Source organism: Desmodus rotundus, chromosome 6, assembly GCF_022682495.2.
Source record: "Desmodus rotundus isolate HL8 chromosome 6, HLdesRot8A.1, whole genome shotgun sequence".
Lineage (NCBI taxonomy): Eukaryota > Metazoa > Chordata > Mammalia > Chiroptera > Phyllostomidae > Desmodus > Desmodus rotundus.
Genome location: NC_071392.1, coordinates 69,594,738 through 69,610,681, shown reverse-complemented (window position 1 = coordinate 69,610,681; position 15,944 = coordinate 69,594,738). Strand labels below are relative to the sequence as shown.

At 48.7% G+C, this 15,944-nt stretch overlaps 1 protein-coding gene and 1 long non-coding RNA gene across 4 annotated transcripts; one reads left to right on the top strand and one right to left on the bottom strand.

Annotated features, from left to right (window-relative positions):
* The first annotated feature begins 740 nt into the window (after window positions 1–740).
* On the top strand, window positions 741–11,066 carry FEZF1 (FEZ family zinc finger 1). Of its 2 annotated transcripts, XM_053927090.1 has the most exons (5): window positions 741–1,837; window positions 7,321–8,194; window positions 8,320–8,454; window positions 8,702–8,834; window positions 9,273–11,066. In XM_053927090.1, exons 2-5 carry the CDS (start codon window positions 7,394–7,396, stop codon window positions 9,632–9,634), a joined length of 1,431 nt encoding a protein of 476 aa, XP_053783065.1. In that variant the 5' UTR covers window positions 741–1,837; window positions 7,321–7,393; the 3' UTR covers window positions 9,635–11,066. The 2 variants fall into 2 exon arrangements, with proteins under 2 accessions (XP_053783065.1, XP_024410912.2); XM_024555144.4 differs by lacking the exon at window positions 741–1,837 and having other exon boundaries at window positions 7,047–8,194.
* On the bottom strand, window positions 2,232–7,109 carry LOC123479213 (uncharacterized). Of its 2 annotated transcripts, XR_008427176.2 has the most exons (5): window positions 7,092–7,109; window positions 6,446–6,525; window positions 5,574–6,370; window positions 4,916–5,068; window positions 2,232–2,405 (listed from the first exon to the last, which is right to left on the bottom strand). It is a non-coding gene; the product is annotated as an uncharacterized lncRNA (long non-coding RNA). The 2 variants fall into 2 exon arrangements; XR_008427175.2 differs by lacking the exon at window positions 7,092–7,109 and having other exon boundaries at window positions 6,446–6,890.
* Window positions 11,067–15,944: the final 4,878 nt, after the last annotated feature.

Sequence of the window (15,944 nt, the reverse complement as noted above, 5' to 3'; positions counted from 1 at the left end):
CTTTGGATGATTTACAGCCGGTTTCTTCCGCGGCTTTTTACCCAGGACCAGCTTCCCTCCAGCCGCGGCCCTGCAGGCCAGGAGGGACGCAGGGCCGCTCCCGGGCCCGGGCCGCGTGGCTGACGTCAGCCGCTGGGCCCCTGGAGGCCACGGGGCCTCGGGATGCTTTTCGCGGCCGCCGGCGTCAACACCGACGCGGGCACTTAGTGCTTCGAGGTGTTTCCAGGATCCTCTTCCTCTTCCAGGCTGAAGGAAGGCTATAAGTGCGGGTCCCGCTGTCGTGCAATTCAAAGAATTAACTGAGTTTAAATAAAGAAAAGGCGGTGGGAAGAAAAACGAAAAATGGCTTTCCCAAGACAGCAATTATTTAACATTGTAAAAGTTACTAAGATTCCTTAATGCGGGATCAAGCTGCTGCTTGGCATGTTCGCAGCGTGGTGTTAAGGCTGGACTCCTGGAACCTGTACGGCGCCCGTGGCCTGTGGTCTGAGAAGGCCCGAGGGGGAGGGGGCCGGCGGGGGGGCGCCCGCCTCCACCCCAACGGGGGCGGCCAGTGGCTGAGCGTCGTCTCCCCTTCAGGCCCTTGGAACCAGCTGGCGGAGGCCCCGGGGTGAGAGTGCTCTGCAGCCGGGCATCCCGCCTCCTCTTTGAGAGGGAAAGAAGGGCTGGACGCGGGGACCAGGGACTGGAATGAAAGGACAAATGGGAGGGCGGGCCAAGAGGGGAAGGTGGAAGGAAACTGTCTTAAACAGAAGAATCTCGTTAGAAAATCCTCTCGCTTTCCCCGGGACCCTCAGGAAACACCCAGGGCCTGGGAGAATTCCCGGGGACGGGGAGGGGCGCACAAAGACGCAGAACCTGACAACGGACTAGAAAGGTTTGGGGGACGGATACTCAGAGGTGCCCGCTCCGGCCCCCCCCCACCCCGTTTTAAATTGGCTTAAGAAGTGTTTTCCGGGACACTCAAAATGACAGGCAAAGCTAATAAAAAGACGCTCCAGTTTCTTCTTGGGCGTGCCACAGCGTCGAGCCGGTTTTCTCTCACCTGCCATCTAGATTAACTGACCCTTCAGTTGTACCCCAGTCGTCAAAGCAAGTCTGTTAGCGAATGTTCTGTTCACTTTTCAAACCGGAGTTTTCGGCCATCTGTTACCGGGGCTTTAAATCCGATCCCGCACCCCCTCCCGAAACTCTTCGGAGTTTCCCCTGCTCCGCCCTCGCGGGGCGCGGGGAGGGGGCGCCGAGGTGCGGCCGCTGCGGGGTTGGCGCGCGTGCGGCCCCGGGCGGGCGGGGGGAGAGGTGGGAGCGCGGGCCGGACCGCGGGCCCGCGCCGGTCGGAGGCCCGAGGTCAGACCCACCGGGCCGGCGACCTCACTGCGCTGGCGGACGCGGCACCCGGGGCCTCGCCGGGCACGAGCGCCGTGCGGGACAAGCCCCGCGAAGAGAGCGCTGCGGGAGTGCGCCCAGCTCCGGGCGGCTGCGTTCACCACCCGGGGCTCCAGAAGCAGAGTCCCTGAGTCGGGTCTCCCTCGGCCTTGCCGACGGCATTTGAATTGTTTGGGACCCGAGAGCAAGTCACTGAGTGGAGAGCCCGGACGGGAGAGCTCTCAGCTTTTCTGGTTCACTCCGGGCTTGCACTAAATGGCTCTGGCCGGGCCACCGTCTCCAGAGTCGGCGGGGCGCCTTAGCGCCTGTTCCCTCTGCAGGAACGCGGCTCCCCGCGGAGGCCCGGGCCAGGCCCACCCCCGCCGCGGTGGGGTGCGGGCCCAGGCGGCCGAGGGCGGCCGTCCGCGCCCCGGCACTCCCCGGCGAGAGCGACCAACCGCCCTTCGCGGAGGTAACTGAATTTATAAACGGCTCCCAGACGTTTCTGCTTAAGGATTTTACTTGACCTCTATTGCTTCTCCATTCTTTTAAAGCTCATTCTTTGCTCTATGTTATTTGAATCTCTATTACTGACTTTTATCTCATAAGCAATAAGGGAGAAAGTTTGAAAATAACATTAAAACTGCTCTAAACCTCGTGGGCAGAATCAAGGAAAGAGTCGCGCTGTGTGTTCAATACAGTTTTTATTTTGACCACCAAATGAGTTTTTAAAATTATCCAGGGACTGCTGCAGAACGCTAATCAGCAGTGGCACTGACCAGCTATCAGTGTAGGCCAAGAGAGCAAACTGGAGGTGGGGGCGGGGAGGGAGGGGTGAGATTGTCTTCAAATTGCTCACTTCCTAGGTTTCAGTGACACCGTCAATTGCGAGAAAAACTTTGTTGGTTTGTGTTGCTTGACTTCTAGGCAGCTCCTGGAATAAGCTGGAGAAATTGGGTTGCTTGTTTATGAACTTCTTTTCCATCAAGTCGGGCCCCGACTCGGAGCCTGGCAGGCTGGAGGGGACACACCAAACAGGCCTGCGGGAGTGGGGAGAAAAGTCCCAGCATTAGCGGAGTGGCAGAAGCAAACCCAGGGTAGGTGACCGGTGTTGGGAGGGATTGCCACTCGTGAACAGTTTTCACCCTTGGGGCTCTTCATTTACATTTACATACTGATTTAACATGTAAATGTTGTTGGGAGAAAAATAATTTCACTAGGTTTATAGGAAAACTTAATATAAAAGTTGTTGTAACCCACCTTTCCTTCCCTAAAAGAAAGGACTATGAGTTAAGTGGGTTCCTCCTATGCTCCTGACCTACCTGCGATACTACCCTTCACATGCTATACAAAATTAGCAAAAATTCTTTTTTTGCTACCAAACTAACTAAAAGCATGCTAGTACATTCGTAGCCTTAAATCTGACCTTCTGACCTAGGTGTTTTAGTGCTGGAAAGTTAGTTCTCACTGTGTATTCATTAACTAATACTCAAAACTCTTTCCTTGAATCTTGCACACTCTTCCTATTTGTATTCTATTCCATCACCCTTCCTCCCTCACACACCACAAGAACTAACAGATGACCAGTCAGAGATAACAACTGAGAAAACTATGGAAGAATTTAGGAATGTTTTTGCCTCCTCTAGAAGGAAGAAGGTACATTGCTTTTGGTGCTATTTGTTAAATAGGAAAGAGTGTGGATGATTCTGAGTGCCTGAAGGGGGGGATTCCTCAGAATAATAATCTCTTCTCCCTCCTGTAGCTTGAAGTAGCTAATAGGAAGCAAAGAGAAAACAGGCTGTTGTTTGTGATGAAGAGGCAGGAGTTGTGGAAGTTGGAAAGGCCTGAAAATCCTAAAAACATGATCAAGGATGAGTCAATGCAGAAACTTGGCAGAAACTTGGATAAATTACAATATTTCCCAATTCCTTTTTTATTTTAAAAATCCAGCGGTACCTCATGACTTATTAAGAAGAAGAGATTAAAGATCATGGATTATTTGATAGTGGATGGCTCTATTATATTGCCTATTAAATCAGATTGCAATAATCTAGGTCAGAAATTGCATTTACTGGACACAAAGTAAAAGCCTGTGGAAATTATTCAAGTTCTTGAGTAATATCAAGAGCATAGTTTAGGAAGCACTAAAATCAGAAGTAGATGCTGTAGTGAAAAGAGGACTTTAAACTGATTTAGAGGAGTAGAGTTTTTTTTTTTTTAATTTTCTCAGAAGGTCTAAACTTGGAGTTTGTTATCTGGTCTCTTCCTATCAAGGACTTCCCTGCTTCCCTTGCAACATCACATGCAGGACAAAAAGCACGTACTTAAAACTTGCCTTTCACATGCACTTAAGTGGGCACGGAGGGCAAATAAATAGTGCCTTTCCCTAGTTGGGCAGGGGTGGGACCCTTAACCACCAGCTCTGACCAGACAAGGGGGAATTAGAGGATCCTTCGAGAAAACCCAAAGAAACTATAACCGAGTTTCTTTTTTGCCATTAAGAAAACAAACAAGAAAAAAAAAAACAAGCAAGGTTCCCTTGCACTTTTAATGAACAATTTTTAAGTGTTGAACCGTTTTTAGAAGCTTCTAAATTTTCCACATGTGCTCTGCTTTTATGGTGGGTTTTGTTGTTGTTGTTGTAATTTTTCAAGTGTGTCTGGGAGAAAAAACACCTGAAGGACTGGAGAGATTGACGATAAGATAGAGGGCTCTCCTAAAGTACATTTTGCTTTTTGTTTAAGACAATCTTTACTTAATGGTGGTATTTTTTTTTAAGTTAACACCTGCTTTAGGTTAGGTTTCAAATGGAAAATACTCATTCACAGATCTTGGAATATCAAGACCTGGATTTATAAAGCACCTCTTCAGTCTTTAGGATTAGGAAGCTCAGGTCTGTGTTTTAAAGGGAGGGCATAATTGCTGCTTTGCAATATTTGTTACTCAAATCACACTATACCTTCAAACACGTCAAAAAGGCAAATAAAGACTAGTGAAAAAAACAAACTGCTGAAATATTAACTATACAAAACACTGTAACCCTTAGGCAATAACTTTCCTTTTTTGGAAAAGGAGAAATTACTGAGGTCAAATCAGGCTCTTTGCCATTAAGAAGGAGCAGCGGAGGGGGGCGGGAAGGGGAGAGGGAAGTAAAAGCGACAAACGTGAAATAAACTGGTGGCATTCAGTCAACTAGGCAGGTAACGCGACGGAAGCGGCCAGTTGTACAAATCAGCTGGGTGCTCCAAAGTTTTCCTGGGACCTGCTGTTTCGTGCTTCTTTGCTTTTTCCTTTAAACCTGGGCCTACGCCGCAGAGGTGCAATAGGAGGGGAATTTTACGATGTTGGGAATCGGCAGGTAGGAAAGGAAACCTGATCCTTCCCAAAAGACTGCAATTAAAGTCTTAACGGCGACCCATCTGTCGTGGGACGACCCGCCCCCTTCCCCAAGCAAAGCCGTCCGGGGCTCTTTGTCTGAGCTGGGGAGAAAAGAAGACGGGTTCTTCGTACCCAACAGCAAACGGAAAGAACGCTTCCAGCCTGGGCTCACGGTGGGTGACTGCGGCCGAGCCTGGAACCGCTCCGAAGCTGCACCCGAGGCGCGGCGCCTCTTTCCGGACTCAGTCCTCGTGCTCTGCGCTCGTCTCTTTCTGCACTTCTCTACCGCCGCTTCTGTCCAAACAGCCCGAAGCCATCCCGAGATCTGACACGAGACACTTCTAGGCCTAGTTGTAAGGCCGGTCGCATCTCCCACCTGGCCCTTTGGCTGCCTTCACCTTTGGCTGCAATAGGACTCAAACCTCCCCACCCCCGCCTTTTCCTTGGCAGTTGGGTTCCCCACCACCCACCCAGCTGCTCTGCTTCGGTCTGGAGCGTCAGGCGCAGTTCCAGCCCATGCTCTCCTCGTGTCCACCCCTCTCGGCTCTCCGGACTGCCCTCACGAAAAGCCAGAGTGAGTGTTCCCTGGCAAGTGCTGGGCAGTGAGGTAGGGAAGAGGGATTATTTTGAGGTCAATTTCCTCAGACTTCGCTTTTCTATTTTTATTTTTTGGTGTAATTGCTCAGGGGCTCAAGAATCCTAAGGGTTCTAGTCGGCTTGCGTCCAGCCTCCCACTGCAGAGCCTTTCCAGAGGCGCCCACACCCGCTTGGCCGGGTGTCTGGCACCCGACACCACTTGTTCTACACCCACCACTTGGGAGTTAACTCACCAGGTAGACAGACTCGAGGCCCTTGCTGGAGTCTCTGCGGTCTTGCCCTACTCTGCCAGCCGGCGGGGGCTCGCGGCCGCTGTGTTCTCCCTTTGCAGCCGCCGGTGCGTGCCCAGCGCTGGCACACCTGACCTCCGCTAAACTCCGCACACACGCCGGATTGCAAAGGGGAGGGATAAGGAGTGGCGTGCGCGCCGTTGCTCCCGGCTCGCTGCGGGCCGCGCCCGCCTAGGCAGGGAGAACCCGCGCAGCTGGAGTCGCAGTCACTGGAGTCTTCCAGAAACGCTCCCTATATTCTACCACTGTACCGCTCCTCCCAGTAAGTTTTGGCAGGGTTGCCACCTTCAGAGCCCGCCTGGATGCGCTGCGTTGCAGGAGCAAGGTCTCCGCAAGCTCTGGGACGTGGAAGCGTGGCTGTGGCCAGAATGCAAGAGCAGGCAGGTCGCAGAACTCGCCGCTGGGCGGTGCACACGCAGCCCAGCTGCCGCCTGCGCTGCGCTGAGGAGGCGTGCGGTCAGCAGCAATTGGGAGGTTGGGGGAGGAAATCAATACGTTGTTTCCCTTCTCCGCTCCACATTCAGAATCTAAAATGCTCCGAGAGAGCTTTAGTGAACCCAAGTACTTAAGGAAATACTGTCTTTCCGGGCTCTCAATGGAAACGCATAAGAGAGCGCGCGTGTGTTTGCGTGTTGCGGGGCTAGCTTCCGGCCCTAATGGAGGTTTCTTTTGGTATGACACCGCGTACTCCTTGCGTCTCCTCCTCAACTTTGTGGATGGAGCGTGTGTCACGGTATCGCCTTTACAAAAACACAAACACATAACAAGCCTCCCAAGGCCTTTAATTCTCAGGGGCGTTTAGGGAGGCCAGTTACCTGCTGGCGTCTTCCAAATGGTCCAGACTCCACTCGGGCCACAGGGACTGCGGGATGCCGGAAGCACTCAGCCTCGGGCCCTAGAGGAGGAAAGAGAGTTGCGGAGGATACGGCGCGGCTCAGCCCCGGGACCCGCTTCAGCACCCCGGAACCATGCGGGGAAAGCTGGGATTTCGCTGCCGGAGTCTTCCTGGCCGCTGCTTTCTGAAGCCTGCAGTTTGATAAATATAGCCTGGCGTTTGCCCCTGAATTAGACTCCGTTTCCTTATTTAGCCCTTGCACAATGATTTTAGATGATGTCACTTAGAGCTAAACGAGAAAATTGATCTCGGATTTGTTTGGCGTTTAAAGCCTAGTTAAACAGATTGAGAATTAAAAAGCCAGAGGAAAAGCAAAGGGGTGGGGATGAGGGTGGGAGTGGGGGTCGGGGTGGGGGGTGGGAGGTGGAGTGGGGGTGTAAGGGAGCGAAGTGTGCGCCCCACAAATTGTGCGCGGAGGGGAGGGTGCCCCGCGAGGCGCAGAGCGCCCCCGCCTCTTCTGGGCGGGAGAACCTCACTCACCAATGAAAAGTAGTCACCGACTGCAGAGAAAAAAAAAAGTTTTCCTGTTGACTGTTGGAAGCGAATTGAGCAATTATCTAGTTTACCTTCTCCTCTTGGAAGTTAACGATTGGCGAGATCTTGGCTGCGTTATTGACACAACACTTTCTATTGATAGAAATAAGTAGTGATTGTCCCCGAGTCATTGGTGCGCCAAGAACTCAGAGATGGGCTGGCAGGAGTCCATTGGGCTGGGCACGCAGGTTCGGCTGGTGATGCTGGGGAGGAGGAGGAGGAGGCTGCTGGTGGTGATGGTGCCCGTCCCCCTCTCCGCAGGTCTGTGACAAGCAGGGAACAAGGCAACGACAGCGCAGCCCGGCCCCGGCTGACGGAAGCTGGCGACTCAGACATGGACAGTAGCTGCCACAACGCGACGGCCAAAATGTTAGCGACTGCTCCAGCCCGGGGCAACATGATGAGCGCCTCCAAACCCTTGGCTTTTTCCATCGAGCGAATCATGGCGCGCACCCCCGAGCCCAAGGCCCTGCCAGTCCCCCACTTCCTTCAGGGAGTCGCGCCCAAGGGGGACTCCAAGCACTCTCTGCATCTTAACTCGTCGATCCCCTGCATGATCCCCTTCGTGCCTGTGGCGTACGACACGAGCCCCAAAACTGGAATGACGGGCTCCGAGCCACGGAAGGCGAGTCTGGAGGCTCCCACGGCCTCTGCAGCGGCACCCGCAGCGCCCGCGTTTAGCTGCAGCGACCTGCTGAACTGCGCACTGAGTCTCAAGGGCGACCTGGCCCGCGACGCGCTGCCCCTGCAGCAGTACAAGCTGGTAAGGCCGCGCGTGGTCAACCATTCTTCCTTCCACGCCATGGGAGCCCTGTGCTACCTGAATCGAGGTGACGGGCCGTGCCACTCGGCGGCGGGCGTTAACATCCACCCGGTGGCCTCCTATTTCCTCAGTTCCCCTTTGCACCCGCAGCCAAAAACGTATTTAGCGGAAAGGAATAAACTGGTGGTTCCGGCGGTGGAGAAGTATCCCTCCGGAGTAGCTTTCAAAGACTTGTCCCCGACTAGGTTGCAGCAGTACATGAAAGAAAGCGCCCAGCTCCTGTCGGAAAAAATCGCCTTCAAAACCTCTGACTTCAGCCGAGGCTCTCCTAATACCAAACCCAAAGTTTTCACTTGCGAAGTGTGTGGAAAGGCAAGTACTATAAAGAAAGGTCTCCCTTCCTCCCTTTCTTCCCTTTAAATTTTATTTTGTAATTATTTGATTTGTTTTCCAAGTACCTGTTGGGCTAACCTGTTCTGCTTGTATTTGACTTTAAGGTCTTTAACGCGCACTATAACTTAACCCGTCACATGCCGGTGCACACAGGAGCCAGACCCTTCGTTTGCAAAGTGTGTGGAAAGGGGTTCCGGCAAGCCAGCACTCTGTGCAGGCACAAGATCATTCACACCCAGGTGTGTTCTTCTGCTTCGATTTCACCTGGTTCACTTCGGAAGGGTTTGTAGAAAATGGCCGGTAAACTCTTACTCTTTAGCATAAGGTTTGTTTACAATGTGCTAGCTGGACACGGGGAAATACCACGTATTGTTTGCCTTTGTTCTGCTTAAAAGCAGGAGAGCATTCCTGTGTTTTTGAGTTTGCAGGACTCCACTTAAGAGCAAAAGTACCTTAACCTCTTTGCTTTTCCTCCCTTCCGCTTAGGAAAAACCTCATAAATGTAACCAGTGTGGCAAAGCATTTAACCGAAGTTCCACTTTAAACACGCATACCCGAATACATGCAGGCTACAAACCGTTTATATGTGAATTCTGTGGCAAAGGATTTCATCAAAAAGGTATTGAACCAGGGAGATGTCTTTCACGGTAGTTTCACCGAAAACCCTAATCGTTTTGGCTTATCTTAGAAAACGATTTTTAAAGTGCAGCTGGTCTACTGGCGCGTGTGTCGCCACCCACCCTCCCACCCGCAAGTCTGGTTCCTATTAGAGAAAGGCAGGGTGCATGTTCCGATGGGGTATTTTTCTTAACCACTTGTTCTCGTTTTAGATAATTGGGTAATGAATATATATTACACTGTGGAGGGAAGGGCCTCACTGTTGATGTCTGTAAATAAACTGGGGGAGAGAAGTGCAGGCAGGGAGCTGCAGCCCTGCCCCGGCGGACTGTCGGAGCTGTGGCGGCCGTTCCTTTTCCCTCTGTGTCCTTCCACCGTCCACTCCTTCCTTCTGGAACTCTCTCTTCAGACCCGCATCCCTGTCACTTGTCTTTTTCAGGGAATTACAAAAACCACAAGCTGACCCACAGCGGGGAGAAGCAGTTCAAGTGCAGTATCTGCAACAAGGCTTTCCACCAGGTGTACAACCTCACCTTCCACATGCACACCCACAACGACAAGAAGCCCTTCACCTGCCCCACCTGCGGCAAAGGGTTTTGCAGGAACTTTGACCTCAAGAAGCACGTCCGCAAGCTGCACGACAGCAGTGTAGGGGGAGCCCGCCCGGCTGCCTGGGAGCAGGGCGCAGACCAGCAGCCGGCTCTCCAGCAGCCTACGCCCCCCGCGACGCTGCAGCCTCTGCCATCTCAGCTGCCGCCTCCTGGACCCCTGCAGCCCGGGCTTCATCCGAGCCACCAGTGATCAAGGCCAAAGTCCCTTCCCAGACCTATCCGGGGTCCCCACTGCTGAGGCTTCGGCAGAGCAGAGCTAGACCTCCGGATCCAAGCTGGTCTGCAGAACCCAGGGCCTCTTGAGCCCCGCATGTTGGGTCCCACACGTTGGCGCCGACCAGAGGAAGTCTCTGAATTCCCCAGCCTTTTGCCTCTTGCATGCACCTGCTAAATGTTTTTGTGTATTATATTCTAATATATAGGCACTTACACTTATGAAAATTGGGGGTTTTGTTTTTCTGACTTTTTAATTTGGACTTTTCATCTCGGGTGGAGAGATGGTGTTTGTTTTGTTTTGTTTTAAACAAATTTTTTTTTGCTGTATTTATTGAAATCTGTATTATCCTACCCGGGAATGCTGCACCATTTTCATTTTCTTATTGTATATACTTCCATTGTGTTGATTCTGTGGTCTCAAGATGCCTGCCCATTGTGTATAATCATTTCAGCTTCCCCTGAAGTAACAGAACACTGTGTGTATGTTATATATACACGCGCAGATGAGTGTACCTATAAAGGCACATTCCACACTGAGCACACACACACACACATCAGATAAGTGTGGTTCATTATGGATGAATTCCAATTTTGGTTTTGATTCTTGCACGTGAATATTGATTCATTGACTGTTGGAAATAAATATTTGGAATGTGCTTATTTAATCAACAGCTTCAGGGCTCTGTTCAAATAGAGGTCACTGACTCCAACCTTGTCACCTTCTTCCTTTTTAAAAGTTCAGTTCTGCATTGGTATCACCTAATGGTTGATCTGAAAACTTCACCGAGAGCAAATATGAGTTTCTTCAAACAGCAATGACTTTGGCAAAGTAATGAAATTTTGTAAAGTTCAGAGATAGAAGATGTGGAGTTTTGTAACAGACCCAAGTCTTTGTCCTGGGCCGTCTGAGGTGCCTGTAGTGCTCCTGAGATGGGGCCCCCCATCCTGGGGATCCCGGCAGGCGTTGCAGTCCTACCGTGTAGACGGTTCTCGTTTGCATCCCTGAAGGGACGTACTGACTTGTACACAGCTGGCAAAGAGAGCCTCTGTGTTTGGAGGCGTGCATACGTGTTTATAGATGAATATGCTTCCATTCAAGGAGGAAACATGGATGAAAACCAAATTGTGGCGGGTGCCAGGTCCTTGAAATGCTTCAAGTGTTAATCAGCAGCTCTGCTGTGAGCTTGGGCTCTCGTGTTTTCTAACTGCAAGTCCCCTGTTTTCTTGCCAAAACAGTGAAACAACTGCTAAAGACTTTAATTAAGAGGGGTAATTAGTTCAGATTTATCAAAGACTGGTTGTTATACTATTAGCTGTTCAGTAGAAGCTGCCAGACAAGCTCACAGCTCAGCACAGCCATCCCGCTGCATTGAGGACGCATCCGGGGAGAAAGGCTGGGGGTGGGGGGTGGTGCGGGTAGTAGGGTACCTGCCTCGGCCGCCCCCCGTCCCTGCGGCCGAGCTAGCCCAGTGGCTGGGTCTCTACCTCTCCCTCCGCCTCGTGCTCCCGCCAGGCCCCGCCACAGAGGGAAACCCACAGTGGACCCGCACAGCGCGCGCAGGCCCGGGAGAGCCCAAGCATTTCCTTCCCGCGCCCAGGGCGGAGTGCCCAGAATGTGGAGAAGTGCCGGACCCGAGTTTAAAGGTGCGGTTCCGCCACACTTTTGTACTATTCCTTGTGGCGCTCAAGGAAATGCCGTACTGGGCTGAGACCCTCAGGATGAAGGACAGAGATGGGCCAGGGCACCTCAGGGGCGAGGCGACAATTTCCTTGGCAACCAGAACCCGCATTTCAGGGCGGGGAAGGATTGATGGCTGTCAGTGTGTAGAGCCAGTGACCCGAGGGGCTCCTCCGAGGCCCAAGAGGCAATAGGGTGACAGAGAGCCCCGGCGGGGCGACCTCTGGCTGCCGAGTGGGTGAGCGGGCCCTGCGGGACATCCAACTCAAGACCCACCGGAGCCCTTTTCACGGGAAGCGGGGAGCTGAGATCCTCGCCTGGAACCGGACGGCAGGGTCCTGGGAACAGGGAAGTCCGGATTCCACGTGCAGACTTCGGAGGCCAGACTTACCTGCTCTTGCCCCAGGACGCACGCCCTTCCTCGCCCTTCGCCATGCCCTCGCCCTGGGGCACTAGGGCTTTTAAGTCCCAGCCCATCAATCATGCGATCGAATCCCTACATTTCTGTTTTCTTAACTTCCCTACGCCTGACCCAATCTGTGTTCGATGTGACTTCGGAAAGATGTGGACAGTTTTGGAATTCTATAGTTGGGTGGATTCTGAATCTGAGCTGCTGGCAGAAGTGCCATCTCTCCCTGAATATCTCAGCTGACTGGAAAATGTTGTCCCAGGCGCCGGCCACATTCCCACACTGCTGCCCACGCACGGAGGGACATGCCCCTTAGTTTAGTAACCCTTAGGTAGTAACCTTTTGGAGGTGGCTTAGACGGATCTTGAAAGCATTTATTCTCGTTGAATAAATAGAATGAGCTCAGGGGTCATTAAAAGGGGTAGAAAATGGCCTTTGCTTGTTGAACTTATTCTCAATAATTGTCTGAACTTCTTAAAACCCCAGTATGGAATGCCTCCAGACTTTCAAAGTGACACGAGTTTATGGGTGGAAAACATAGTGAACATTGTTGAGGAAAATCACTAAGCCATAAAATACTTCCAGTTAGAAACTACCTACATGGTTGTCCCACCTTCTAACCCATGCCAGTGTGCTTTGACTCACATTGAAAAGAGAAGTATTCTGTGGAAAGATGGAATTGGTCAGTGGGGGGAGGAGGACGGAGAGAATGAGCATCTGCAGTTGTAATCTGGAATGACTTTGTGGGGGTCTGATTTGGGAGGGCACAACCGTTACAGAACAGGCAGGCAAAAGGAAGCTGCTGTCTGTCTGTTTGAGTAGCCTGAAGTGGCGGCGATTAAGTAGGAGACGCCAAAAGGAAATTCTCTAAACTAAGCACTCAAGAGATTACTTGTCAGGAGGGGAATTATCAATAAACTTTGATTTATGACAAAGCTGTTAGAGCTTACTAAACAGAGTACCCTTAGAGATAGTATGACTTCAGAGATTAAGTTGGAGGTGTAAATGGATGAAGAAGGATACTTAGCTAATAGTAGATGGAAGACCTTAACAATTCTCTTCCCTCTAACAAATATTAAAAGGTGATTTTTCCTCTTTACTATCTAACCTGTGTCTGTATCTATGTGTGCTTTATATAAATGTTTATGTTTATTCAGAAAACATGTATCCTAAAACTACAAATAGCAAATTGGCAGGCGCAGGTCCACCTCTCTTTTATCAGACTTAGCGAATTCACATTTAGTAAGGTAGAGTGGCCAGTGTTCAGATTACCTGCAGAGAGAAATGGTTTACCTTCACCTCTTTCTGTTGGAATCAACTTTTGGTACAGAGGAAGGTGGCCTGTGGGGCTGCAGGGACCAATGTTAGAAATTTACTGACCTGGGGTCTTATGCTTTATTCAGTTTTTAAAATGAGAACTTAGAACATAATTAGTAATGTAAATGGTTCATTCCTACTGGTTTTATTTATTTATTTTAAAGATTTACTTTATTTTCATTTGAGAGAGAAGGGGAGGGAGAGAGAGAAACATCAGTGTAAGAAACCCCAGTGGGTTGCCTGTTGCACTCATTCATCCCCCCTTCCACCGCGCCCCAACAAAGGATCAAGCCTGCCACCTGGGCTTGTGCCCCGACTGGGAATCAACCAGGACCTTTGGGTGACAGAATGACGTGCCCACCAACTGAGCCATACCATCCAGGGCCCTGCTGATTTTATTTTAACAAACAACATTAATCCTGATTTCCAATAACTTCTTCCTGAGGATATAGTTTGTTCAGACTTTCAAAATTTTAGTTTGAGAAAAAGTTATTGTGCAAGATTAAGACTGATGTCAATTTCTCAGTAGGAAATGAAAGCATTACTTAGAATTTTCATTAAAGTTACTTGCTGGTGAAGTCTGAAGCTTGGTGAGTTTATTATAGAGCTTTGCTTCTTTCCAAATGTGGAAGAAATCTCTATCACTTTATAAACTCTTTTCTTTATCACTTTCTAAACCCTTGTAATGCATAAATCTTCGTTACACATGAAGTTTATAATTTTAAGGGATTATGAGTCACTCTCTTACCAAACAGTGCATTTTTATTTATTTTAAAATTACTACTATTTTTTTAATCCTCACTTGAGGATATGTTTGTTGAATTTTTTTTCAGAGAGAGAGGAAGAGAGAGAGAGAGAGATCAATGTGAAAGAAACATTGATCCACCGCTTCCTGTACGCGCTGAATGGGGCCTGGGGATGGAAGGAAGCACAACCTCGGTGTGTGCACAGACTGGGAGTCAAACCCACAACCTTTTGGTGTAGTACAGGAATGACGCTCCAACCAACTGAGCCTCCTGGCCAGGGCCAAACTGCATTTTTACCTGTGAAAAAGACAAACCTAAATTTCAATGGGTAAAAATATAAAGTTAAAAAACTTATATGTGTGACCCATGGACATGAACTAAAGGGGGGGGATGTGTGTAGGAGGGGGTGTGCAGGGTGGAGGGGAGTGAAGGGAGGAAATGGGACAACTGTAATAGTATAATCAATAAAATACATTAAAAAATATATGAAGTTGTTGACTGGTTCCAAAAAATTTTGAACCAGATAAAACATTTTTTTTGGTCATAATTTAGCTGAAACCACATATTACTTTCACACTAGAAATTGTGCTTCCATTTCAATTGATTTAATTTAGAAACAAAATATTAACCATATTTGGAAGTAGAATATACCTTATATGAATTGTATTGTTTCTAGAAATCAAGGCATATGTCCATTCCAACCCCAGGGCAGACTAACAAGAAACAAATAAAGATATATTAATCAACACACTGGTCATTTGTGTAATCTTGGTGATGAAACAACTGCCATTTCAAGCCAGCATACATTATCTTCCAGGCAATAAAGAAGAGGAAGCCTGGTATTTAAATGTCCTTGCAGGAACAATCTACCTCTGTTATGTTCATTTTTGTATGTATTGTGGCATGTTGCCCATAATAAACATTGAGGAAAAGTCAAAATCTGTCATGCACTGGAATGGGCAAAAAGTTACCACAAATAGCCATATACATTTTCTGGTCAAGTTTGAGGTGACATGAGTGTCAAATGGAATCATGTGGCTATTGGCCTTATGGAGATTGAATTACTAAATGAAGATGAAATAAAATTCTGTCAATACAAGTCTCCAGGCCTAATATTTTGCTGTCAAACAAACAAATGTTGCTCATGGGTACAAAGCTGTGGCAGCAGGGACAGAAAGCATCACCGATCAGTTCCTAACTGGAGCTAGAAATATCCCACAAAATAAATACATCTGTTTGATTTAACCATGTTCTTTGTGATAACAATAATATAGGTTTTTTTTGTATGTTCCTGTGAGAAATCTAAAAGTTCATACCAAAGCAGAACCCTCTAATCACAGTAACAAGTTATGTCTTTTGATAGTCCACCATAAAAATGTAATTTGTCAGTTAAAAGTGAGCCAAATGTGGAATAGGTGAGACACCCCACAAATGTTAATTATTTATAAAAATTTCTGAGTAAGATTTGGATTTTAAAAATTTCAGCAGAAACAAAAGTTTGGAACAAACCTTTATGGAACAAACAACATAGTTTCTTTAACAAATAATAGCAAAGGAAAGAAGGGGAGCCGAAGAGGGAGAGGGTGAGAAGAAATGGGAGGGGGAGAGGGAGGAGGAAAGGAAAGACCGGTGGGGGCGGGGGGAGGAGGAGGGTACTGCAATAAGGAGAACAAGAAAATCTATCAGTTAAAAGAGATTTTTAACTGATTACCAATTGTTTTGCCTGAATCTTATTTCATCCCAATTCAATCAAATAAACTGTAAAAACAAAAGTCATTTATGGAATCAGAGTCTTGGAAATTTGTACACTGACTGGGTGTTTGATTAAATTAAGGAAATATATTTACTTTTTAAGATGTGAAAAAAGTATTACGGTTTTGTTAAAAAGATAGCTCTTTTAGAATATGTCTTCAATTATTTAAGGGTGAAGCGGTAAATTGCTTAAAAATAACGTGGGAGAAGAAAGTGGGCATAGGTACAGATCAATGAGATTGGCTGTGAATTGGTAATAGTTGATGCTGGTTGATGGTAAACAAGATTATCTAATATATCCTAAATACTTTTGATTACATCTGAAATTCCACATAAAAGTTTTAAATGATATTTTACGGTTAGTTGTGTCATTTCACAACAC

Coding starts and splice junctions, on each gene's coding strand:
- FEZF1 (XM_053927090.1), top strand. CDS start 7,394: ATGGACAGTAGCTGCCACAACGCGACGGCCAAAATGTTAGCGACTGCT. Junction 8,455..8,701: donor ACAAGATCATTCACACCCAG/GTGTGTTCTTCT, acceptor CCTTCCGCTTAG/GAAAAACCTCATAAATGTAA. Junction 8,835..9,272: donor CAAAGGATTTCATCAAAAAG/GTATTGAACCAG, acceptor TGTCTTTTTCAG/GGAATTACAAAAACCACAAG.